General features: G+C 36.2%; 1 protein-coding gene across 1 annotated transcript in view; it reads right to left on the reverse strand.

The window, feature by feature from the left end:
* PPHLN1 (periphilin 1) overlaps positions 1-26,607 on the reverse strand; it is a 71,077-nt gene that overhangs the window by 17,472 nt on the left and 26,998 nt on the right. Inside the window, exons 5-8 of the mRNA XM_086472462.1 lie at positions 22,572-22,825; positions 18,616-18,698; positions 14,257-14,376; positions 11,555-11,695 (exon numbers count right to left, since the gene is read on the reverse strand). Of these exons, the coding sequence (XP_086328588.1) occupies positions 11,555-11,695; positions 14,257-14,376; positions 18,616-18,698; positions 22,572-22,825 (598 nt within the window). The remainder of the gene's footprint in view (positions 1-11,554; positions 11,696-14,256; positions 14,377-18,615; positions 18,699-22,571; positions 22,826-26,607) is intronic.

The raw sequence follows: 26,607 nt of genomic DNA on the forward strand, positions 1-26,607 counted from the left end.
CAAAAATACTGGTTATTGTGACTGCTCTTTCCTCTGAAGATCTACTCAAGAACATTAGGGGCTGAAGCAGGTGGGTACCTGCTTGGTTCACAACTAGATCAAAGTTTGGCTCCAACAGGCCAGCTGGAAGAAGCTGTTACGAAGGTGTCTAGTGATGCACTAGTGCTCCCAAACGAGTAAATTCTCCGAAATACATAGAACCAAGGCTATTGACGTTAGAAGATGGTGAGGTGTCCTAAAGGAAGAAGACAATTCTGGACATGGCAGCTTTAGATAGAAGTTAAACAAATACTTTTTAAAGTTTTATCTTCCCTGTAACAAAAACAAACAGTCGCTATGTAAATACGACCAAAGACTACAGCTTTCTATAGATTTCTGCCTGATGATTAAATAAATTTGAGTGTTTAAGACAGTACTTTCAAGATACTGAACATTCAGAGATGGTAACGGCTCGACACACAATACAGCATAGGTACTCCCTTGTGGCAGCAGGCACATTTAAGGAACCACACTGAGAATAAGAGAACTGGTCAAATATCTGCAAACTTTTCATTCTTTTTCCTGATCTGATTCATAGCCAGGCCCCACAAAGACTACTGTGCCAGCACAGGGGACAGTGCAGCACAGGGACATAAATTTCTTAAACTATGGTTGCCACTAAACTCTTTGCAATGCGCAGCTGAGGTCTGCAATGGTACAAGTTGGGGGGGGGGTGTTTGGTTTGTTTTGTGTTTTAGCGCAACTGCAGCACTTGCTTAAGGCGAATTTCTGATGTCTAATGAGATGCAATCATATTATGATCTTTCTCCACTGGAACTCATACAGTTTCTGCTACTGCCTATTTTCATAAAGCTTGTTCATTTTCATTTATGCCTAAATTGGATTTAGTTGAAACCTGACAATAGAGTCAAAGATACACAGCACAGATACTCTGCAATTGCATAAGCTAGTTTCTCCAGGAAGCCAAGTTAAAAAAAAAAATTGTAATAAAATGGGCGAATTTCCAGTTGAAGATGATCACTGAGAAGCTTGTGTCAGCATTCCCTAATCTATTTCTGATTCTGTGTTTAAAAATGCTTATGTGGAGATTTTTTTGTTTAGGTAGCACGTGACCAAAAAAGTTAATATATAAATTAACTACTATACTAAGGAGGTGAACTACTTATGGGGAGTAATTATGGTTAAGTAAGTACACACAGTACCCACATAAGTACAACATTTAATGTTGTAATGAAACTGAGTATTTCAGCTATCTGGGGAGCAGGAGAGGGGGAAAGACTGCTAGCAAGCCAATTAAACCATGGAGAAACATTATCAAACCCATCTATTAAAGGTTATTAGTGTCATTCAGAGCAATACTCGAAGTTCAATAGTTCAGAAAATTAATGTATAAACAGTCCTCAAGAAGCATGAGAAGCTAAAGAACCATAAGAACATGACCCACTTGATTTTGTTGGTATCCAACTTCTGTGGTTTTCTAAGTCAGGTTGACCCTATTAGCCTTTCAAAGTCAAAGTACCAAGGTAAAGCAGGCACGCTATAACCTTTGCCCTGTGGGGAATCCTGGCCCTTGTTTTTCTGCCATATTTTGTGAAGTGTGCCATTGCAATATCCATACTAGTGTATGTCCAGACAATCACTGAGCACTGAAAGTCACAACATCAATGCAAATAAAAGTCAAACAAAACAGGAAAGTGATCCTTGTGGGTCGGTGATGATGATGTGCATTAGTCATTTACACCCCAAGATAAAAATCTAATGTTTTTATAATCTTAACTTACAGAAGAAGCACATGCATAAGCAACTTATGCAGCAAAATATTTTTCCCATATCATTTAGGAAAGTAAGTTCCCAATTCTGATGCCTTTTGGAATTATCTTTCTAAAAAATAAAAATAAAAATAAAACAATGAAAAAGAACTCTAAGATTACTTTGTATTTTAAAGGTCAGAGCAAACGAACACTTTCTGTGCCAAGCTTTTAAGATACAAGCCTATATAAATACTATATGCACACAAAATAATTTGAACAAAAAAATCACGTAACAGTCCGCTGTAAATTGTAGCTTTTTCATTTTAAATAATTTGCTTGCTTTCCAAACACCACCCAATCAATGGCTGTCAAATCACTAATGTTCACAGAAAAGAACAAACTATTAAAAAAAGTGTATCTTACCCATCTTTAAAACATATTGAGTTTAACCTGCTCAGTGAATCAACTGCCAAAGGAAAGAAGACATTAGACTAGGCACTGAGATACAGAATTTAAAAAGAAATAGAAACTCAAGAACCAGATGACAAATACAACCTGTCCCTGAAGTGTCTTTGGTCATAGATGATCCTATATTTATACACCAAACAGTGTTGTATACAAATCAGATTACAGATGGATTAAAGGATTAAACAACATGCACCAGCAAAACTATCACCTACAAAACAAGTTTCTGTCATATTAAGATCAGCCCTACGGTCTGTAAAAGACACACGACAAACCATAAAACTGTAGATTCACACTTCAGCAGATTTTCCCTACCTACAGGTTGCCTGTGTGATACTCTTCTGTCGCTGTCTACTCCAACCTCCTGAGGCCTGGAAGCTCTTGTCAGTGCAGGAGAAATAGAAACCAGCTTCCAAGCCAAACATAGAGGCCCTCCTGTCACCTACCTTCCTGCCACTACATTTCATTTGCAACTTACCAGGGGTTTTCGCATGTTTGCTCAGTTACCACCTTCCCACCATCACATACGGTTTTAAGAAACCTTTCCTTTATGATGCTCTTCTCCGTTTGCCCTACATACATCCTGTTCTAAGCACCACTTGGATGCCTGTTCATGTCTAAGTCTTTCAGAAGAACACTGATACAGCTGATGTGAAATCAGTGTTGGGGGCGGGGAATAGATGCTAGTCAGTAGTTCTTTGAGGCTATTCTGAGGCAATTTAAATTTCTGGATCTAATTATTAGGTATATGGGACTGATCCTATTCTCATTCTGTTTCAATCCAGGAAGCAGCACGTTTCCCCAGAAGCAATGCTGAAATATTCCTCTGAAATTTGAAAGATGCTTCATTCAAGAGACAGTAGGTTATAAAAAAGAAAAATGCTAAAAACTTAAAATTTTAAGCCTCGGTGCATTGAGCCAACTAAGAGAGAATTTTATCTTCCACCCTTAAAATAGTTCAAAAATAAAATCAAACAACACTGCTAAAACCACCTCTCAAGTCTACCAATGCCCTTCTGTTGAAGCAAGAACAAACTGGAGACAAAGTTGGAGAGGAGGCTCTCTCTATCCCCCAAATTAAATTCAAGTTATTAAAGCCAACAACAACAAAACCCCACCATCGCCAAAAAAAAACAAACACCACACACATAAACAATAACCCTCACTCCCACAGAAACTACTGCCTTTATCAAGGCTCAGACTATTCATCATTTCTGGTTTTGTCCTTCAGCTTTCTCAGGAGGTTTGCCAATGTCAGTTCTGCTTATCTTTCCAAGCATCTTAACTTCTGATGGTTTTTTCAGTAGGCAATTTCTCATAATTAGTTCCTAATGATATATCAAGGCCCACACGTTTTTTAGAGTTTCTTCTCTTCTTAATGCCTTTTCCAATCCTTTTTACACTCATCATCTCATGAAACTAATCTTTCTTCTTCCTAGGTCTACTCAGTATTGTAGTTCCTAAGTCTTCTTTCATCCTGTTGTTAAGTTCTTCTGGTTTCTCACAACAGAACAAGAAATTTTAAATCAAACAATCACTGCTAGCTGTTGATTGAAAAAAATACTACTTAATGGACAACTCTTTAGATTTTTACTTATTTTGACCAAGAAGAGGATCTTGTCTTTCAGATTTGAACAGCTGGGCATTGAGTGAAACAGGTACAACCTTCTTGCACATTTTCTTTGGTTTCAACTAAGTCCAGCAATTTTATCAAGTACCCAACTACTAACTCTGTTGTTTATGTCTTCCAGAGCTCTGCCAACAAACTGTAACATCTGTAAACAATTCGCCTTAAGACTGTAAGCAAACAGTCCTCTTTAGGATCTTGCAATCTGCAGTACTGCTTGATCATATAAATGAAGCGCCACCATATCAAAAAAAAAGTATCAACGACTACATTTGTCAACGAGTGGAGTCCCCAGCATTTACCAACTTCAAAATAATGCACTCAGCACATGCCAAAACCTGTTTACATTAAAAAATGTAAGGCAAAATAAATTGTCAAAATCAAAATCTTCCATAGATAGGTAGTGATAGAAAGCTAAAGATTAATTCTATCTAATGCATTCAAGTCTCTCCAAGAAAAACCCTCCTGTTACTGGATACATGCGTACATTTCTGGTCTGAAGTTCTCTTAAAAGTATCGCCCTATGAGCATTGCATATTAAATAACACTCACTTTTTATCAGCTTTCCAATGAAAAAAGCTGCTGGCAAAAAGCTGAAATGTGGTAACACACTTCCTTATTAAACTGTACCTTCAGGTGCTGAGGTAAAACGAGTGAGTTGCACTGATTTTGCATATGCAGCAGTTTGTAATTATGAACACTGCAGTGCATACCAAATAACCCATTAATGTCCATGGAAAGGGAAGAGAACAGAGCTAAACAAATGGAAAGCGAAGGACTGAAACTTCTAAAGCCTGGTGACCGAAACACAATAAAAGGGAAGCAGCTAAAGTTTTCACATTTTTTTACAAATATCCTACTTTAAATGAACGTATTTTTAAGGAGAATCAATGATACTGTGAAGACATTGACCAAAAGCTCTTATGTTCTCCACCTTGCAGTTACATAAACATGAAAATGCAGATTTCTAACAAACAGCTCAGATTTAGAAAACAGAAAGATCCTAGCACAATAAAAGAGTTAAGGCAAGTGTGAAATATAAAGATGCAAACAAGCATAACAATTTAATTGATTTGATTTTGCAATGGTAAAAATTCAGGTCTAGAATAAATATGAAAAGATAATATGAAAATCACCAAGTCAGAATTAATATGGAAGAAAAAGTGCCTAAGAATGTGTAAAAAGTAGTAAATTATTTGCCGTGTATCTAAGGAGAGGGGTACTGACGCAAAGGAAACTAATAAACCACAAAAGGATGAAACAACATCATAGGCAGATGATATCCTTAAGTAAAGGAATCATCATCAATTTTTCTGAGAAGCCTAAGGCAAAATACCAAAATCTGAGACAAATGTTTTCTCGATTAGGAAAAAATAAATTAACACACTTAATTATATCTTACATTTAAACAAAATAAACATAAGCTCAGAGGAGGCATGATACATACTATGCTCCCAATCAAATTAGACTGATGATGAGTCCATCATTAAGGCCTTGCTACTGTGTATTAACCACGCAAAGTTTGAAGGACAACAGAAAAGCTAGGAGGGAACCCAAATCTACAGCTTCCCCATCTTTTACTCTCATCTGGCCTGTTACTCTTGTCTGGTCTACTCCCGTCAGAAACAAAGCATGTCTGACCTCATCCATAATCAGAAATAATCCTTTAATGTGTTTTCTAGCTACTGTTCCAGTTCCTTCAGCTTCACTTAACTTACCTACCTCTTAACTCATATTTTAATTAGGGGATTTTTTCTAACCTAGATAATTTTGCCTGAAATGAGCAACAGCACAAGCAGACCAACAAGCTAATCTAAGCAAACGGTAACCTGTTTCCCTGGATCAGCTGAAGTCAAAAGAAAAGCTACATCCAAAGCCGGCTTTGACAGCCGCCTTCATTCCTTTCTGGATTGCCATTAATCCAATTTATTCATTTATTTATTTATTTTACTACAATTGCTAAAACGTAAATGTTTAATCTAACATATCCAGAACTTAGAAAACTTTTCTGATGTACTTACCATGGTTTCTCATTAGCTTATTCCTAGCCAAGATGTGGAAGCTACCTCATATTTACATCCTCTTTTACCTTTACACTGTCGAAGCACTGTAAAGCAGTTTTATTTGAAGCAAAACAAAACTAGCAATGGACATGGGAGGGGTTGGGGGCAGGGAGGAAGGCATGCAGCATACTTCCAGACATTACAGAAATTTTATCATGACAGAAATGCCTGTATATTTTTTTTATGGTCTGATATTAAAAGCAAAATTTTCTTAACTAAGCCCTTGCAATGTAAATTTTCACTTTGTGAACTGTCAGTCTTCTTTCAGAGCAGCACCTCCAGAGAACAGTGTCCCATTAAAAAGTGTTATACACACACAAAGACAATTCAGTTATTGCTATATAGATCTTACCAGAACAAGAGATCTGACAAAGCAGGAGAACAAGAAACAGTTCTTCTGAAATGTCACACTACAACTGCTTCTAACTGTTTTTCTTACTTATCTGTAACCTCTAGGCCAGAGATTTAATTTACCTAAAAAAGAAAAGCAGTTAGACAGCAAATCTGGAAACAGAATCTGGATAGCCTGTTGACCCAGCCACACACCCGTTTTTCCTTCTTTCTATGCACCATATCTATGAAGTTCTGAATAGAAGCTTTAGAAAAGTCTGTGATTTTCAGCATCTTCCAGCAAAAGGCTGTCCAATTAGAGTAACAGTTCATTAATGCTACTGAGGGTTGTTAACAAGTAATATTAACGTAGAAAGACAAGCAAACAAGCAATTATTCCAGACGTTTGGACATTTAAAAATATTATTCTGCTGAAGATTTAAAAATATTGTTGAACTGAAAGCATCCAGTCAGCCAGTAACTCCATTAAGTAAAAAAGCATTCATGAATGTATTAATTCCTACGCTTCCTTCTTAAGATGCCAGAGCTCTATGGTAATAGACAAATTGAGGTCTGAGTGTCAAATCTCATTCAGAAACTCAGAGGTTTGATTCTATGCCAAAATCAAGGAAGGTACTTGGCTCATTTGGCAAAATTTGTCTTCAGAAAATAATACGATTTTCAGAGGTAACCCATGTCACTTCAAATTGCATATGAAACATTTAAGAAACTGGACACATAATAATGGACTAATTAACACAGTGTTGCAGACTTGATGTCTAGACAAGATAAGACATTTCAAGAATCCCTGCTACTCATGCTCATAAAGGAACAACAAAGAGATAGCCTTTTGTGTAACACCAACGCTGAATCGCTCCAATTGTGAATTTAACACCAGGGACGTATTTGTCATCACTTCCCAAAAAACTCACGCTTCAGCACATTACGTGCTAAAAGCATAGCTGATCCTTCACCATATAAAAACACAAACTAAACAACTCCAAAACAATACTTTAATGTATACTGCATCTTATTAAATGCAAAAATGTAAAAAATTACATGGAATTGTTACATCAGCAACCTACGGACATTCATTGACCCTGACATGCCAATACAAAATTAGCTGCTACACTATTTTCAAGCACCCAGCCCAATCTTTTAAACACCTGGTTAACGGGCTTCTACCCCATCCTGCTCAGACAACACAAAACACCAAATTTCAAAATTATAGTTGTGGAGGAAAGAGGGAAAGGCATGTTCCAAGGCATAAGGAAATACCTAGCTTCAACTAAAAAAAAGGCAAGCCAGAAAACTGATTATCTTACTATTTTTGTTTCCATGATACTGTCATTATGCCTGTCATTTCAAAGATGAGACCAGAGACTTCCAGGATCTGTGGTCCCAGTTCAGCAATGTTCTCAAGTGCCTGTGCATCTTCGACCATAATCTTCCTTCCCAAGTAATACTGGCAGACTTCAAATTAAACATATGCTTTGGAATTTTTCTGCTTTGGGAGTCACACAGATAATTCTTGGTTCTGTTCAAACAGCGTCCAGATTTTTTCAAGTCTTTATCCATGAGCCCAACTTCTATTCTCCTCTCTTTATGTCAGCTTCAGTTAATACTTGCAAAGCAACTGCAGGCTCTTAAAAGACAGTCACTAAATAGCAAACAGCAACTAGCACTCATTTGACTATTTTTGTCCTGTCAGCACTTTACTGTTCTTCAAATTACATGATTTTACATGAATGCTTGCAGTAAGTCCCCCATCAAACAAATAATACACAGTTACTTCGTTGATGAGCCAAAGTGACCACTTACAATCACATTCCATTTAAAATTTTGAAATTGGTGATTGTGTTATTGTAACTTAGAGGAAAGGCAGAGGGAACTTTACAAAAGAGCAACATGAGTGATACGTAAGATACAGAGATGGACTTACTTAAACGGAACACCTGTATGAATATTTCATTCAATTGCTTAAGGGATCTTTTTGTTGTTTTTTTCTTAAGAGATGTAACTGCCAGCTACATCCCCCTGCCCAGGGCATCAGGCTGACTGTTTCTCTGCTGTACAGCAATGAATTTGCTCATTGCGACACTGCACATGTCCTGTCAGCACAGCTTTTTGCCTCTGGGTTTACCTGAAATAGTACCATACTACGAAGTAAAAGTACGTATTTAGAAAATTTTGCTTTTTTCCTAGTTGGAGCTTTGGAGACAGACAGATATGGAGAGGACAAAGCAAAGAGGGCTTTATCAGCAGTCTGGAACAGCAAGAATACCTGGGAATCAGGATGAGAACAAATATGAACTGAAAAGGAAACAACACTAGATCTGGTGCTCCAAGAGAAAGCAGGAAAACTTGGGAGACAGAAGCAGAAGAGGTTTGATGGGTCAAGCCTTCTATAATCAAGACTCACTTTCTCAAATACTAGCTGGACCCTCACCAATTCTTAGACACATACCCAGTGACACAAGAAGTTATTTCAACCCTGTCTGATTTTATTCATTTATTTATTTATTTTAAACACTTTAATAGCTGTTCAGTGAAGACTAAAAATCAATCTGATGGGAATCTTGCTCTGCAGAAGGATTAAAGCTTCACCATTTTTGCAGCATAACTCTTTGTAATAAGCTTTTTTTTTTTTTTTTAGTAATCCTTCCACAAAATTACATTGCAGAAATAATACATTAAAACTAGGCATTCAGAAGCTATTTTAAACACCTCAATGAAATGTAACTGGAAAAAAGTCCACAGAACAAAAAATTTTTCTGCTGTTATTTGAGTCTTCATCAGAAACAAATTATGACAAAGCCTTCTTATAATTGTATTCTATATTTTATTATCAAGTCAGTCGTTCTATTCCTGAAGTGTATTATAGCCTACAGTTCACTTATAAGATTTAAATGTTACACTTATATGAAAACACAGCATGAGTAGGGATAGTGTTAAATTTGCATATTAAAGACTAATTTTACTGTGCAAAAACCAGAAACATACTTTCAATTAAACAGTGGTAAAACCAGTATAAATCATATTGAGAAGTTCATCCAAAGAACCTTTAGTAAAGCAGTTCACCACAGGACCGCAAATTTAGTTTCCATTCTGTTCTTTGCTCCCTCTCCCATTCCTTGTCAGAGAACTCAAGCCACACAGAATTAACCCAAATTTACTTTTAGATGCTGACAACTTGAAGTCAATGGAACAGCGTATAAATTTCTACAGCGAGACTGCTTCCATATACAGTAGGAAGATTCACAGTATTTCACAATTATGAAAATCAGCAGGACTACCATAATGATAAATTTTCCGGATTTTTTTTTTTAGTTGTTGAAACAGAAGTTACTTTAAACATTTATCTGAAAAACATACAGGTCATTTTACAGTCTTACGTTTAAATGATTAAATACACATCTTCTCTAGTTCTCAACAAATTCACAGTACCTGGTTTTATAAAAAAATACAAATCTTGTTCAGTTGAATAAAACGTATTGAAGATGCTTCCAGTATCATTCTAAAATCTTATTTTAATTCTGCAGAAGCTGACAGGTTCAATATTCAAATCAACAACAGGAGAGACTGGTTCTATGAAATCCAAATCTTTTTAAGCTGTTCCTCAGGCTTTTCTGAGCGAAAAGTATTCTGTTCTAGAGAATATAGTCTAGATTTCCTTAGAGATAAGTGCAAACGCTACCAAACATAATAACATTAGATCACATCGAAAACAACATTTGGTTTTTATGCCCAAATTTTCATCTGTTTTCGCTATAAGCCTGTCCTTAGGACCTAGAGAAAATAAACCAATCATGGATTCACCAGCATCAGGCTAAATCATCACAATTGCTATTTTTTAAAAATCTGCTCCTAGGTTGGTTTTTTTTTTTCAGTTTGTCATTTTTAAATAGTCCTAAGTTTATGCACTTGTTAGTAGCTGATTTAGGTCATGTATAACCCAAAGACCACTCAAGGATATACCAATTGCATTATGACCCTCACAGTTACAGCATGCTCTGGTTAACTCCATCCCAGCCAGACCCAGCACTCATGCAAAGCCATGCTCACCAGGAACATGATTATGCAAAGTCCAAATTAAAAAAAAAAAAAAAAACAACAAACAAAAAAAACCCAATTGAGTAGGACGTTGGTTTTCAAGTGTCAAGAAGAAAGTCTCACAGGCGACAGAACAAAGGCCACTAGACATTAAGATGGCAAACAAAGACCTAGAATAAGGCTACCTTGAACAAGACCAGAGACCTATTTTCTTGAAGATGTTATTATGAGGTAATCATAAAGGGGAAAAGTGATCTATATTTCCCTTCCACCCATCCCAGGTATACACTGAAAACACTGTAAATCAGAGCAAGTTTGAAGAAAGTAATATCTTTCTCCCACCCAAATTATAACCTTCAAATGCAATTCCCAGAGTTGTGCATAGTTGTATTTACTTCAGAAAGATCAAGTCAGAAAAATCTCCAAACTCTCCACTTTAAGTACCAAAAACATGGCAACAAAACATTTTGATTGTTTATCACAAATTAAATTCAAGGTTAGTGTAAATAATTTCCTTACTGTGAGGCGAGATGACGTGATATTAAAGACTAATACATGAACAAACTTCCATTGAATCTCCTCAAAAACTCAATGTTACAAAAGTAATAGAAATCTTGGTTTGTATTAAATCGGTCCCCAAGTACTCAATACAAAAGAAAACGATACAAATTTTGAACACAATAGCCATCCCTTATCTCAATATAAAACACTGTAGTCAAAGCAAAACCTAAATGTTCTTAATCTTCAAAGAATGACAAAGGCACTGAGATTCAAAGCTGATTTTAAAAAACAGCAAACACAAAAACCCAACAAAACACACACAGCCCCAAAAAAACCCACCACAAGAAAAAAAAAAACAATAGGCAGCTTCTAGAATGCAATCCCAAACTGTCTATATGTAAGTTAAGGGAATCACAGTGTAAAAGTAATTTTTGATAATTTGATGTCACATAAAGCCTTACTTTTTAATTACATTTGAAATTATTTGTATTATATTTGATTTTAAAACAATTATTCAAAGGAGCAGTCACTTTCTTGGCTTGCAAAATAGCAGGTGTTGCATGTAAGTTACAGGAAACTACCACTACTTCCCACGTGCAGATAAATGCCGCTTCAGTGTTAAATAGATGGAGATGTTATCATCACATTATCTCAAGAAATCAGATTACGCTCCAAGAGGGAGGAAAGAATAAATCAACGTATTTCTAGCAGATCAAAGCATTACACAGGTACTGTATCCATGACAAAATGCCAAGAGGACTCACCTGTTCAATCTCCTTTGTCTTAGTTGCAATTGCTTTTGAGCGACCAAGAAGCTGGCCATCCTCATATAATTCTGTACTATCCATCATATTTGTTTCTGTTTCCTCTGTTTGTTCAACATATAATGGAGCTGAAGATCCAGCCTTTGAAAACAAAAATATTCAGTTTTGAGAGCAAAATACAAACCCAAATACAGTAATTCAGTTAGATACAAGTTTGCTTATCAAGACTATTAGTGAACTATTAGTGCTACAATCTAACAGATACAGAAACATCGATTTTAAACATGTAGAAAACACGACATCATAAAAAACCCGTGACTCAGTCTTAACTGAGTAACAATGATGCCAGATAACCTTCACCTGCCCTTCCGCTGTGAAGAAACTTGTATATGTGATATTTATAACACCAGCTAGCAAGAAAAATCCACAATGAAAATAGGATTAGTTTTCTGGGAAAGGATAAAAGTAACAAAACCAAAGGTAAATAGGCATCAATGAAATCAAAATGCTGTCAGAAAGAACTCCTACAGCATTCAGAACCACAGGTTGAATATGAAAGGAACAGAGATACCTATTGTATAGCAAAAGCAAGCATGCGCTTAGAGGATTCCTGATAGCACAAGAAATCTTACTGAATTATCAAAATTGTATAAGCTTCCCTCTAAAAGAGAAATTTAACGGTATCCCTGTCCCAAAGAAAACAGAATCCCACTTCAAGGAGTCTATATAGAAGATGTAAAAAAGGAGAAAAAATTACTACAGCATATTTAAATCCAATATTATGGAACAGTTTTGTAGAGTAATAAAATACTGTTTTTTAAAAAATAAGATTTGAGAATTGAGGAAGATGCATAAAAATATTTTCTACTCTTCAGAAACAGAGGTGGAGCGTCTTAAGACTTAATGAACGTGAAAGAGAACAGCATTAGACATAAAAAAAAGGCTTAAGTGGTCCTAAGAGCATCTGCTCAAAACTTAGCAGCAATACAAACCATTAAGATTGCATCCCAAATCTTGTTACTGCAGTAAATCATGAAATGCCTGAGAGTGCGTAAAGGCTGCTAGAAAGTTCAGTGCAACACAAAGTTCAACTATTAAGCACTATGTAAGATAAACTGGAAAAAGTTAAAACTTGCAATTTGTACATGACAGCCCACAAATCAAGTGAGAAGCACCCTTTCTTCTAGGGCTCAGAATGAGATGCCTCACCTCCTTCATTAGCATTCCTGTAGCACTTTCTTAGTCAATAAATCATCTCAGACTCTGCCATAATTAACTGCAACTGTTTCATTTTGAATCTTCCTTTGGTTTGAATCTTTTTGCCACTGCAGTCTTCTCTGAGGCACAGAGGAAGCTTTAAACAACTCTTCTCCATAAGGCCTACTCTGTTCTTTCCTCCCTTGCACTACCTTCGCCTCATCAAGAACAGGAATGACATTTCTCTTCACTGTTACTCTCCTGAACCTCTCAGAAATGTCCGTGCATATGTTCTCCTCCGTATGGCATTCATGCTTGGATCAGTTTGATGCTTTTTTTTCCTCACTCCAACCCTCCCCCATTTTTTTTTAATTTTCTTTTTTTCTGGAGGGAAATGAGCAGTTTATTTATTCAAGTGGATCTTCCTGGCCAGTATCAAGTAGCTGTTGATGCACTTGGCTATTACATCAACGGACAGAACTTAAAAGTTCAGACGAATATGGATGCAGTGAGTTTATTTCTTTAATCTAGACCATAGGTTCCACAAGTGTGAAATACAAGGAGGCAATCTGATGCTTCCCAGGATGCTTTTAGTTTCCCTCAAATTATTTACAAACAAATATAAAATACAAACCCATTAATTATAAAGTGTAAGACTATTTTCTTTTTGTAAAAGTGCCTCTGAAGTTGAAGCAAAGTGAAAGTTGAAGATGAAATGATCACAGAATTAAAGCAGAGACATTACATGACGTTTGGGGGTTTTTAAACAACAAATACATCTTCCACTAACATAGTAGAATCCAAAAAAGATATCTCATCCAAAAGCAGCGTAACAAAGACTGAAAAGGGCTAAAATCACACTTCAACATAGTAAGAAGGGGCAAGAAAAGATGGGTATAAACTGGTAATTAATGTTGATTATTCATGAAATACAGGTTCGGGGCAAAAAAAAAATATCTACCCACTGCAGTACCAAGGCAAAAGTTTAATTTCTAATACAGAGGGGGATTGTTTTCTGAAAAAGAATACATGACGTGGCAGGCTGACATGGCATGGAACTGAACTCAACAAACCACAGTTTCTCTTCCAGGCTTATGTTTTACATGGACACTCCTGTTTTGACTCAGAAGTCCCTTACTAATTTTAAGGAGTTCAGTAGGCCTATGGACTTACACTAGTGCAAGAGTTCCTTGGAGATTCCCTGGGAGAGCTGGAGCCTTATTTTGTCAGTTGTAGCTCAATATGAATTCAAGTTATACTAACAAAACCTACTCTGGTTTTGTGGAGTTTTGTTTGGTTTTGGTTGGTTTTTTTTTAAATAAGTAAATAAATAAATCATTCACAAGACTTTTGTCTCCCTCTCACTCCCTTTCAACAAACACTTAATAGCATAGGCAGACAAATTCAGAGTTAAGTTACAAAATGTGCCTTTCAGGAGAGTACAAAAAACCAAGAGTCTATTGTTGTAACACTTGAAAATAAATTGATTAATAATCCTGTCTTACATCATACTCTGTTATTTCAGGTAAACTGTTTTCATCAGCCTTCTCTGACTTTTCAGCTGCCCACTTGCTTGCAGCTTCTGCAAGTTCCTTTTCCGATAGTCTGTTGCTCTTATCCAAGGCCTGTACGAAAACATTATAGTCAAGGTTTAACATGAAATGTATTTACATATGGCAAAACATCTTCAAAACTAAAATAAACAGTTACTCAGATCCCCAAAACATTTCAAAATAGGAAATAAGGAAGATAAAGCTATTTCATTTGCTGACTGATTTCTTTAAAAAGAAAAGTGGGTGGAGAGACAGCAGAGAAAAAAGAAAAAAAGACAGAAGAAAAGATAAATCAACGAAGTTCAGTAAAACGTTAAAAAAGCACCATACTTTCAGAATCATTTTTACTGAATTCACAGGACAGAGATAACAGAAAAAATCTGAAATCAGTTGAGTTTAAAGAGACATGGATCAAATGGGCACTGAGAAGTCAGATACAAGTGTGGAGTGATGTAATAACTCAATGTGATTTTCAGGCATAAAAGGTTGTAAATAATTTAAACTTAACTATTAAATATGGTGTAGCTTAAAACCTAAGCTAATTAGGGACAAAAAGTATTTTATACATACTTTAAATGATCAGAGCTGCTGCCATTAAAATTCATTATTTTTTATTTGGGGGGAATGTTGATCATTTATAGTAAAGTCAGTCACAGCTTTACGGCCTTTTAATCTACCTCTTCAGATGGAAATACTCATATAAATAATGTTTGAAAACTTGAAAACTTCTAAGAATATAATTTGACTTTTACCAACAGAGCAACAAACAGACAATGACAAATACCCACGTACCAAAACAAGTTTAGGAATAGCTAGCTTTATAAATCGTTACCACTACGTGGGTATTTCATTTGAATCAACTGTATGTATAGAAGCACCCATCCAAGAATCTACACAACTCTACTGTTAAAAACTGCAACACTAAGATGGATATCCAAAAAAGATACAAAAATCCTACTGCCTGACAAAGGTTGCCACAATTTCTACCCAATGCCTGTTCCATCTTAGCAAAGAGACGGGCAAAAAAAGCAAACAAAAAAAAAAACAAATGAAAAAACCACAACAGTCGCCCCTCTTATCATTAATTCATTCTAAATGACATAAACGGCCAGTGGAAGCAAATAGTGCGACCTATAAGACTGCTTCATCTTCAGACCTTTTCTGCTTACCTCAAGTAAAATATTATCCAAACATCTCTTTGTGCTGTAGTACGGCATAAGCACACAATTCACAGAACCCTTCCAGGATTCTGTGTCATAAAGACACCACCTTTGTCTGAATCCAGAAGAGAAGTGCAACACAATGTTCAAATAGGAATCCCTCTTTTCTATTAATTGTAAATTACAGAATTACAACCAGCGAAGTCAGGAGGTGACAAAGTTCAATATGCAGGGGTACAAAGAGGGTTCCTAAAAGAAAGGGGTAACGTAATTCATAGAACAATTAGCCCAGCTCACCTTTCCAAACTACACAATTGTTCTTACACAAGTCTCACTACAAACTATCTGCTGCCAAGTTTTTTTGCTACAATGTTCTTATCCCCCGTAGTATGCCTGACTTTTACTTTTAACCTGACTTCTCCCTAGCTGCCAAAATCTTGTACTATGGTTCTGTTATGAATCTCTCCCACTCCTCAAATGTAGGTCTGGCCAATGCTAACAAAAAGAAAAGTCCGGTATCTTTGTCACCAACAGTCAGCTTTGCATGAAATAAAGATAAATAAAATCTCACATGACCTACAATATTTCCACAAGCCATAAACAGAAGTTAACTACTCAGTATCTGCTGGAATACAGCAAAAAATCTGTTAATTTAATCTCACTAAATTTAATTCTATAGGTCACATGTCAATAAATACATACTAAAAAATCCTGAGTGATATTTTCTGTAATAAATAATGGTATTTCCACAGTTACACTGAAATTGAAGAGAAAGAACAGGGACATATTTCTCAGAGGGAAATGTCTGCAGCTACTTAGGCTGCAAACTTGCAAGAAATAAACAATCTAGTACATCTTGTAAAAATCAACCAACTTCTTCCCCCCACCTCAAAACAGAGGTGTCCTCTATTCTTTTTTTTACATTAATGCATAACTTAAGAACAGCAAAACCCCGTCACTTTTCTGCTATCTTTGCTGGGAAGCTTTCCCTGTCTAACACATCTGCCTTTTGCTCTAATTATGTTGGATACAGCCTCCAAGGCTTGCAGTCCAGACAGCTATTAAAAGAAAAACACAAAAGACTTAATGCCATAGTCAATTAAACAGGTGGTTAAGATCAGATAACACCATGTATAAATTCACATGCATGAATATGTAAAAAATTAATTATAAGACAGATAAGAATACCTTTTCAGATTTGCATATAGTTACTACAGTGAAAAGAGATATTGCTGCAGAAGCATATACCTCTCTAAGTATTTCAAAGCTAAATTATAACTTAAACCATTGAAAATTATCTCCTTTAATCTATCAAATAAAGTCTATAACTAATTTCTCAAGTCTAAGTAGATTGTAAGACCCTGACCCTAGAGATGTTCCTCATGTTTTACCAAGACTTTTTCTGTCGATATTTCTATGTCAGTGAAGCACTTACACAACTTAATTGGTCAGCGTAATCCAGACATCACCTCCACTGACACAGGACAGTACATTACAAGCAGATTTTGGGACTTGAAGAGAAAAGCAATAAAAGGTCACTGAAGTACTTCCTTTCCTGCAGCTGACGCATACCCAATAAACATTTGTGTTGTCTGGGGAAATGACTTCCATCAAACACAAAGTTTCATTTTGCATAGCTTACATCAAGTGGACATCCACTGCCAGCAGATACATGCCAACTGCTGGCAAAAAAAACCCCAATACAGCACAGATCAGACCTGACTGAAGAAGAAAGCAGAGCATTTAAGGAATACTTTATAGTTCAAGCTCACATTGCATATTAATACAAGAGCACGAGATTTTGCAATGCCTCCTTGTTCTCAAAGGTTTGTATTAAGCAAGGATTTGGTATTAAGCTGTAGTATGCTGAGTCTGTAAGCAAAAAACCTAATTATAAACTTTATTTTATAATCAGAATCAGTGTAACTTGTGCATAACAGCTTTTATCTTACTTCCCCTATTTACATCACTGAAAATATATTGCTTGCCTCCCCCCTTAAGGACATTGGCAATTAGCTAATGCCTAGCACAGCAGTTCTAAAAGAGCTGCATAAGGGCTAAGTACTTAGAACGACATAGTACAACCAAAGCCTGATTTTTTTCCCCACCTAATTATTTCCTTCAGTCTCACCTTCTCACAACAAAAAGTACCTTTCTTTCTTCCTTCCTTTCTTTCTTTCTTTCCTTTTTTTTTTGTTTTGTTTAAGCATTCCACTGCTTTCATTAAAAAGACCTCAAGAATCAGGCTAGTACACCATGCTACTTAAGGTGAATGCCACTTTTTAATAAGATCTTATTCACTTAAAACAATATAATGCATTGTTTCTTTATTCCTCGTTAAAGTATTTCTCAACCTTTTAAAAGAAAATACTCCCGTGGAAGTGTTCATTTTAACCTCAAGTATAATTTACAGGCAAGCAGTCTGATGTGAAAATGTTTTTGCTGTCACAGGACAGCCAGAACAATATTGAGTGCTGATTGTTCGTTAGTGTTTATTAGCCTGTTTAACTAATTAGCAAGATTATGTAGCTGGTGTTCAGCCCACAAAATTTGATGGGAAATTAAACAGCATCATGTAGAATATAAAATGACATTTAACAATCTTGCAATGTGGCTCCCTTCCCAAGTAAGTGCTATCACTCTTGCCCCATCCTCACGCAGCCCTGCTTCTAAGTCAACTCTGCCACTCACATTATCTTCCCAGTCAGCCAGACACTTCACCACTCTGTTTCCAAACCCAGTCACAGTTTAGGAATCACTGAAGGATGGAGTTCAGTGCAAGTACAGACTTGTTCAATTGATCTGTTGCTCCTAAAAACTGCTTCTCCATTTTTCTCCATGCCATTCCTTTTCTAGCACACTCCAGCCTTCAGAAAATGGCAATTTTGAATACATACAAAACTCCCTTTCTCCTAAAATGAGACAGTGAATACTGAATAAAAAGGTTTGTTGGTGTCATCATTAGATACACAACATTATCAGCACCTTCCTGTCAGATAAGGGAAACCTATCCTCTGCTGGACTGCTGAGCAATTCAAGATGCTCCTTTCCTTAACAGCTGCATGCAGTATCTTCTTCCAACTGAAGAAAAAATCCAAGAACAATGAGCAATCTGAAACCATAGTGATAAGTACTCGAAAAGAAAATTCACCTTTGATGACAGTACTGCTGTGGAGCCTGAGGGTGATGCATCTCTTGATGTTTTCAGTGACTGAACTGACGTCCTCTCTTTACCTACAATTAAGAAAAAATTAATGACTGTAAAATTATATTAAAGATACATGTGGCAAATATACTTATCGGCTTAGAAAAATTGCAGTGAAATTTGCTCAAGTCAGACATGAAATCTACATGCTGCAACATCTAACAGATATTGATAACACTTCCTTCTCTTTACAAAGGGAGAAGAGATATAGCTATGTTATTTCACATATTTAGGAAAACCCATTGTCCTATTTTTCAACATTAACTGAAAGGGCATACCAATGACTTGGCAAGATGATGTGGGTTTACTTTTCAGTATTCCTGTAATAATATAAACAGGTGAAATATTAGACACCAATCAATCACTCCAGGAAACCAAGCAGTGAAGTAACTGGTTTAGCAGGCCACAGCATGTTGAAAAGCCCTGCCATGAGAAATAGTCCTGTATTGCATCAACCACAGGCTAGATGCTCTTTGTATTTATCAGTGTTTTTCTTGTAAGAGTTAAAATCAGCAAAATGACAATTAAGATTCACAGTGGTCTGTGCATAGCCTTGCCACAGGTCGGTAACAGGCAGCCCACAGCAGCAGAACTGGTTGCAATGTTAACTACTAGCTTTCAACCCCGTGGTCCATGGATTACATTTACCTGCAACAGGTAAATATGAAGAGCAAATTCGTTGTCAGTAGCCTAAATTAACTAGACTTCACACGCACTGGGAATTGGCTGACTTCACAAATGGAAAACTTACCTTGGCTTCCATTACATTTGTAACAATAAAATTAAGAAAGTCTAACAAATACTTACGAAAATTGGGTTATAAATTACTTTAGTAGAACTAGAGAAAAATGGCTTTAATTTAATGAGTCGAAGCAATAAACAGCAAACATGGCATCTCCTAATAGTTGACCTATTTTCTTTTTTCACTCAATGCCATAAAATAAGACTGCATTGTGTTGTAGATTCTAAAATAGCACTACCTACACAAAAAATGTAAGGAAAAGTCTATGCAAAATGCATACTTTTAACAACAGGAAATGTTTGAAAGGTATTTGAAAAGTTGGTCTTCTACTCTGTATAAACTTAGCACAAAAGCAAAGATCAAACAACCGCTCATCTCCACACGTTGTTAGAGGCAACTCAGTTACTGCTATGATGTTGAAAGCCTACTAATCCATGCAAAAATCCTCACAGCTACTGATGGGCATTTCAAAAATGATATTGAAAACAGTTGGGGAAGTTACTCTGGCAAAAGCAAACATTCCAAACTACACTTTAACCCTCAATTTGAAGATAAAGCTAAATGGCGAGCATATTTAAAAATAGCAAGCAACCTTATTTGAGAGTTTCTAGTAGCCATAAAACAAAAGATGAATTATGAATTACCGTTAACTAAAAAAGCTCTTTAACAGTGAAAAGAAAAACTGAAAAATTAAAAATTTCTATAAATACACAGTATATGACAAAACCGAATACATGAAGACAGAAATAATTGTGTCTTTAATCTGTCATGCTCCCCAAAGCGCAGAATGTCTCCCTTGACACCACCAAGTAACACAGAAGTTTTGCTCCTGTGACACCTGCTTTTCAGCCCCATGGATGAGCCGCCTCCTTTTAAATTTACAGACTGTTCTAACTCTGCCTCCTACATCACACTGGATTCTTTAAAGATTATCTCAGTTGAGTGGATTATATGTTTGCGCTTGAACAGATGAAATAAGATGAAGTGGCAGTAAATTATTCAAAAGTTAAGCAGAGGAAGAAACCACCATTTAATTTGGAGACATTATTAGACCAGTTTTTCGGAATGCATGTGCCTATTTTGAACCCACAAGCCCTATCTGTTGAACTGAACATGAAGCTTCCCAAGCACCACTACTTGCCTTCTCGCATCTCCTCTGCATACCACCCTACAGGCCCCTTACCGACTGGCCCAGGGAAGGAATACCACCCTGCTGCTCTCCATGCTCCTCCACCATGGCTGAATGCCTGTCCCTTCCCATCAGCCCCTTCCCTCCCTCTACCAAGCTTCTTTATGTGTCCCCCCCCCAGTTTTCTTAGTTCAAATACTGTATTTATCCTAGTTTATGAAGGGCTGGAAAGCATGGGATATTCCTCCTTCAGAGGAAGTCATGAGGCCAAACTGATTCAGACAGCATGATTTTAAACAGTATTGTGATATTTAAAAAGATGCCATATTACACGTTCCACAAGAAATAGTATATACTTTGGACGTTGTAAATCCATTTCAGTACAGACTAAAATGTAGTGCTGACATATGAGACATGTCCCACTTTATGTTCCTTTTAAATATGTAATACATCAGCTTACCTAAGACAAATCATATTCAAACATGATTCTAAAAGTATTATTTAAGCATTTGTACCTTGCAAATAGGCCATTTTAATTCAGTCATCTAGAGGAACAGTTTAGTAGTACTATTTTCCAGGGAACAGGCAGTTATAAAGAAACAGCCCAGTGCAGAAGCCATCTGGTCTCTCAAAACTGATTTAAATATGATGGGGAGAGGTGTTTAACCATACAATTGGAAAAAAAAATCCCAAAAGCCACAGACCTAAACGTAACCTCCTCTCTTGACCAGCATCTTTTCTGGTTTGTGAAGATGTCAGCTTGTACTTCGCTACCTCCACTACTGTTTAAGTAATTCTGCCAATATACTACAAACGTGATAGAAGTTGGCTCAAAATTTTAGGAAAACACTGAAATGTTTCAAGATTTTATTTAGTTTCTCTCAATGATTTTTTTCCTGTTCCTGGTAATTATGATCTGCACATCTACACCACTTCTACAAATTTAGTTGAATATCATATTTTTCTCTTCCTCCCCTACACTTAGAGGAATTCATGTTCACAGAGCATTGCTACAAAATGTTAACAGAACTGCAGTGATGAGCTAGAAAGATCGTTTGTATTCTATGAGGAGTAAAACGATTCCTGAATATTTAAACAATGTAAACTAAACTCCTCAAGATCTTTTTTTGCAATAAGTGCTAAATAATGGCCCAGTGTACCACTCTGGAAACACACAATATGCCTATCAGTGAAGAAAAAAATACCTAATTCATTTTTTAAAAACTGCCAAAATGAAGTAGGTTTGTATAGTTCACTAGAAAGCATTTGCAGAAAGGGCAATCAAATTGGATTAATTTACATTACAAACAGCAGTGGCTAAGATTGTAGTATACTAAAAAAAGCAATTTTGCCTTTTTTTTTCAAATTATTTAAATAGGAAAACCTTAAATATTTTCAAAAAAGATGATTGATTAGATTTCTTGGAAAGATTAGCAGCCAAGCTTTTAAAAGGCAGAATATAGACTGTATAGACTTAGAACTGAGATATGTTTCACATTTCTTTGAGGAAAGCAAGATTTGAGAGAATCTGATGATGAGATCAAATTGTTAAAAAACAACCAGCTTCAAAACACTAATAATACAGTTCTAAGAACATTTTCAGAAAATATAACAAGTAGCAGTATGTACTTTAATTTCTCCTATTTTTTTAATCCCTCTTTTCCCCTGGTTGCAGGAAGAAGAGTCTTATCTGCTATAGATGACAGCAAAGTTTCTTGTAAGGGAATCCAATAAGCACATAAAGAAGTAACAGAAGCAGTTGATGCTAGAAGGAAAAAAAGAAAAAGCTGTGCAGCTGAAACTCCTTACAGTCAGTCTGGAGCTGCTGCTGAAATAACACCTACAATCTCCCACGTGAAATACAGAAGGGAACAGAGAGTACAATGAAACAACCAGAGAGCAGACAACACGTAATTGGTACAAAATGTCTAGTTTTCTCATTGTAAAAGACAGCATGTAAAGAAAAAGGGCTTATACAGCGAGTTGCAGTTTCACCTCACCAACCAGTTCTCATCATTAATCCAGCATTACCTTGCTGAGAAGAAATATTTCTTTTATGTAAAGATGACATACTTCTGCTATGCTGGGACTGGTGGAAAGGATAGGCTTTGCTTCTTTCAGGAGAGTAGCTTCTGCTGCTGACACTAGAGCCAGATCTGCTGTGCGGAGAATCCCTTCGGCTCCCTGGCGATTCCCTGAAGAAAGGAGAGTCCCTCTTATGAGGGGATCGCTCTCTCATATGAGAAGGATAGAAGCTTTTTCTTCTGAAGCCATCTCTGATGTCCCTTTAAGACAACAGAAAAATAAAAGTTACTTGGTTATCATTCCAGTGTTTGTGGAACAGCACTAGATAACACAATGGCAACATTTTACGTCTGATAAATACAAATAGGTTAGCTGTCACCTGCAGAATATGTCTGAAATCTTCAGCATTGTTAGAGTACTAGACAATTAATGAAAAACAAGTAGGAAAGTAGAAAAAATATGTTTACGTGTGTAATTTTTTTTCAGATTTCATTCAACTATTTCACAGCTAGAAGCAAATTCCTTTCTATTTCTTGATAATACAGCTAAAATGTAAGAGAAAGAGACATTCAAGAAATTGCGACTCTCACATTTTATTTTTTTCAGATTCACTTCACACTCACTTCACCTGGAAATTAAGCCTTAATTTACAATAGCTAAAAATGAATTTGCAAATATTGCTCACACTATTTGGGTGTTTTTCAACTCTATTTTTCTCTTACTCTTATTTTCAAGGGGCTATGGCCCTCATCTGACTTCACACACCTTGCTATGGGAAACACCATCAAGTGATTTGAGTTTATATCCATCAAGGACAAAAAGAAAACTGCAGAAAATCTATCCTCGTACCTATGTATCCACTCAAGGTCAAACCCTGAATGAAAATATGAAAATTGACACCTACTAAAAAAATCTGTGTTTTTCACAATACACGATATTAATTTTGAACTTCACTGTAAAATGCCACAGACATTATTACATGAAACCCAACTGACTTGAAACCATAATCTAGTAAACAGCAAAGCTTTCTAGTATATGTATATAATGTTACTCCAGACCATACCCCAAACGTTCTGGTTACCTGCAAATTATATTATGTAAAGGTCAAAAAAACAGTATCAAATTAACTTCTTCTAAAGAATCTCAAAGCTAACCAATGTGCAAGTGAACGCCTACTGAATCCAGACTTGTGAGATTTGCCTTGGTCAGAAGACACATTGCTAAGAGAAGCAAGTACTTCTCAGCTCCTCCACAACACTGCTAAATAAAAGTAAAGACTTCACAGCATTTATAGTAAGCCAGAATGTACCTTATTTCACCGCTTTTCTCTATTTCTCATCATAGTCCAGCATTTTAAACAAGGAAACATCCCACAAAGATGAGCAAAGATCTGGTGGCCTCATTTAGCACAATGTAGCTATAGCTAATTTTACACTGGTGGAGAAAAGAAAAAAAGCCCTCTAGTGTACAATTCTTATAGAATGTTGCAGGCCCACATTTGTGACGGCTAACAAAGGATTTCAGTGTGCCAGAGGTAGCACCACAGTAACACAAACCCTATTACACTGATGTGTTTTACACAGCGCTGATTTACTTTTTGCATGGAAAGCGCATCTGCATGAGCGGTTCTGCTTCACAGCACAAACATCCCACAAGCACCATCGACGTTATTCTTCAACAGAAAAATCACCAGGGCAGGGGCACAGCCAGTAAAAATACAGAGTCCTTCAACTTATTTCTCCAATTCCAGATGGAATAAAGCATCAGGACAACAAAATAAATCTTTTATTTTGAAAATTTTCATATGAAACTAAAGTATGAATCATCACCTCTCAGCCACCTTGGTTTTCAGAAATATGCCAGTGAAGCAAAGCCACAGTTAAATAATTATTTCACTGTTAACAGACCACAGGCCTTTTAGAGGTATTTTATCTCACAGAAACGCATATTTTACAGGTCTGCATACCAAAACTGATACAAGACAATGTTCCATAGATTTATATCTAACAGGTGTGCTAAAAATCAATATTAATTTCCTTTCTAAACATCTTTTCTTCTGTTTATTGCGACACTTTCTTCTTCCCAAGTGAGCCAGCAAAAGAAACAATTAAGGAATTGTTAAATAGTACTCTATTTAATAGCCTCTATACAGTAGCCATTGTGTGGATACTTACATCAAAGAATGAATCACCCCAGAATACATAGGAGGATAATCCTCCTGGTTTCTTCAAAGGCCTAAGAGCAATGTGCCCACCCTTGGACACGATTCTTTAGGAAATGCATAGATTAATGGGAGACTTTCCAGAAGAAAATTATCAGAGACTTATTTATTAATTACTCAGTTTACAGAACTGAAATTATCAGAGACTGAGAAAACACATTTAGTGAAGAAACACTCAAACGCCTTTGTCCACTTAAATTTAGCAAAAAGAAATCTAAAGCCAGGCGAGTTCTCAAACCTGTGAGATGTAGCTGAAACACAGAACTAACACTTCCTACATTACGTGTACGCACATTTTATGTAGCAATAGACTTAAAGCAAAAGTTCAGACTTTAAGGATACTAGAAAGACTAGCTCAGCACTGAATTAGTTTGTCTAGTTAAGTGGTGGTTTTTATTTATTAACGAACATATTGATCAAATATTTATCAGGAATGAGTTAGGTACAGCACACTTTCTTCAGCTTCCTTCTAAATCTCTCTGTTTAAATAATCTTATTTATTTTTAAAGCACAAGATTTCTCACAGACCAGTACACTACTTTTATGCCCAAAACACGTTTTTATGACCAAGTTATTAGGCCTTAGCATACAGAGAAGTTTATTATGGAAATGTTTACAGAGCCCCAGCTATTGCACACATAATAAGTGCTCTAATATTCACATAAGAATTTGTGAAATATCATTGAAACACACTTTTAAACAGAAAAACATTTAAAAGCCTCATTCTACAATAATATTATGCACAAAAAAGTAAAATCACACTATCATTTTTTAAATTTTCATTTCATCACTCCATGTTAATTCTTAACTGGACCCTATCTTAGACTCAAGAGAAACACACTCAAGTAATTCACTGTATTAAATCTGTTTTGGACAGCATAGCAACAGCACAGCATTTCTGATGTTTTCCATTAATTTAACAAACTACACTGAACAGAACAAAATAATCATTGTTTTACTTTTTTTTTTCCCCCTTAAATACTTCAGCTAATATATATACCTGCAATTTAGTAACGAAGGCCCCAATTCAGCAAAGAAGTTAAGCACATGCTTCAGATTCCAACACATACTCAAAAGGTTTACTGAGCAGGGACAATATTTAATAGAGATGCAAAATTCTGTGTTTGGCTGTAACTTTAAAATAGAACTACTGCCTTTAATAACAAATACAGGATTTATCCCTTTTATATAGGATCCCTCTTATCTTTATACTTTGGATTCATGTCTCAGTCCTGAAAGCACAGTTTAGTTCTCTCAGCAGTATCGGACCAGGAAGTATTAGCATTTTTAACCTCCATGAAACTTGACCATGAAATTCTCACTAAAGCAGATAATCTTGGATGAGCTCCTGCCATTTTGTAAGTAAACAGCCATACCCTGATATATCTTCTCTGCTCTGAGAGAAGATCACAAGCCTGAGAGTTATTTCAGTTAACCATCAGTTCCAGTTTCCTGGAGGAAAAAACACCAATACAGAATAGGCAAAGGCACAGCTTTCTGCATAGCAGGAGACCAAGGGAATACAACACAGGGGAGCTTTTCACGGTTGCCAAAGGATCAGACACACCACCTTTCCTAAGCTACCACTACCACACTGAGTACTTCTGGACTCATCTCTCCCTACCATTTCAAGCCCTGCAAACCATCCAGCAGCAATGCTGTGGGAAACTGAGGACTACAGGAAGCCTTCTAGTTTACAAAAGGGAGTGGTACAGCTTAAGCTATGTGAAACAAAGACTAACACGAACTGGTGTGTCAGTTTTATATCTTTAGAGTACATAAAGGCAAAATTCAACCACTTGCTAGATGTGAAATGCCTGG

Source organism: Leptosomus discolor, chromosome 1, assembly GCF_034619465.1.
Source record: "Leptosomus discolor isolate bLepDis1 chromosome 1, bLepDis1.hap2, whole genome shotgun sequence".
Taxonomy (NCBI): Eukaryota; Metazoa; Chordata; class Aves; order Leptosomiformes; family Leptosomidae; genus Leptosomus; species Leptosomus discolor.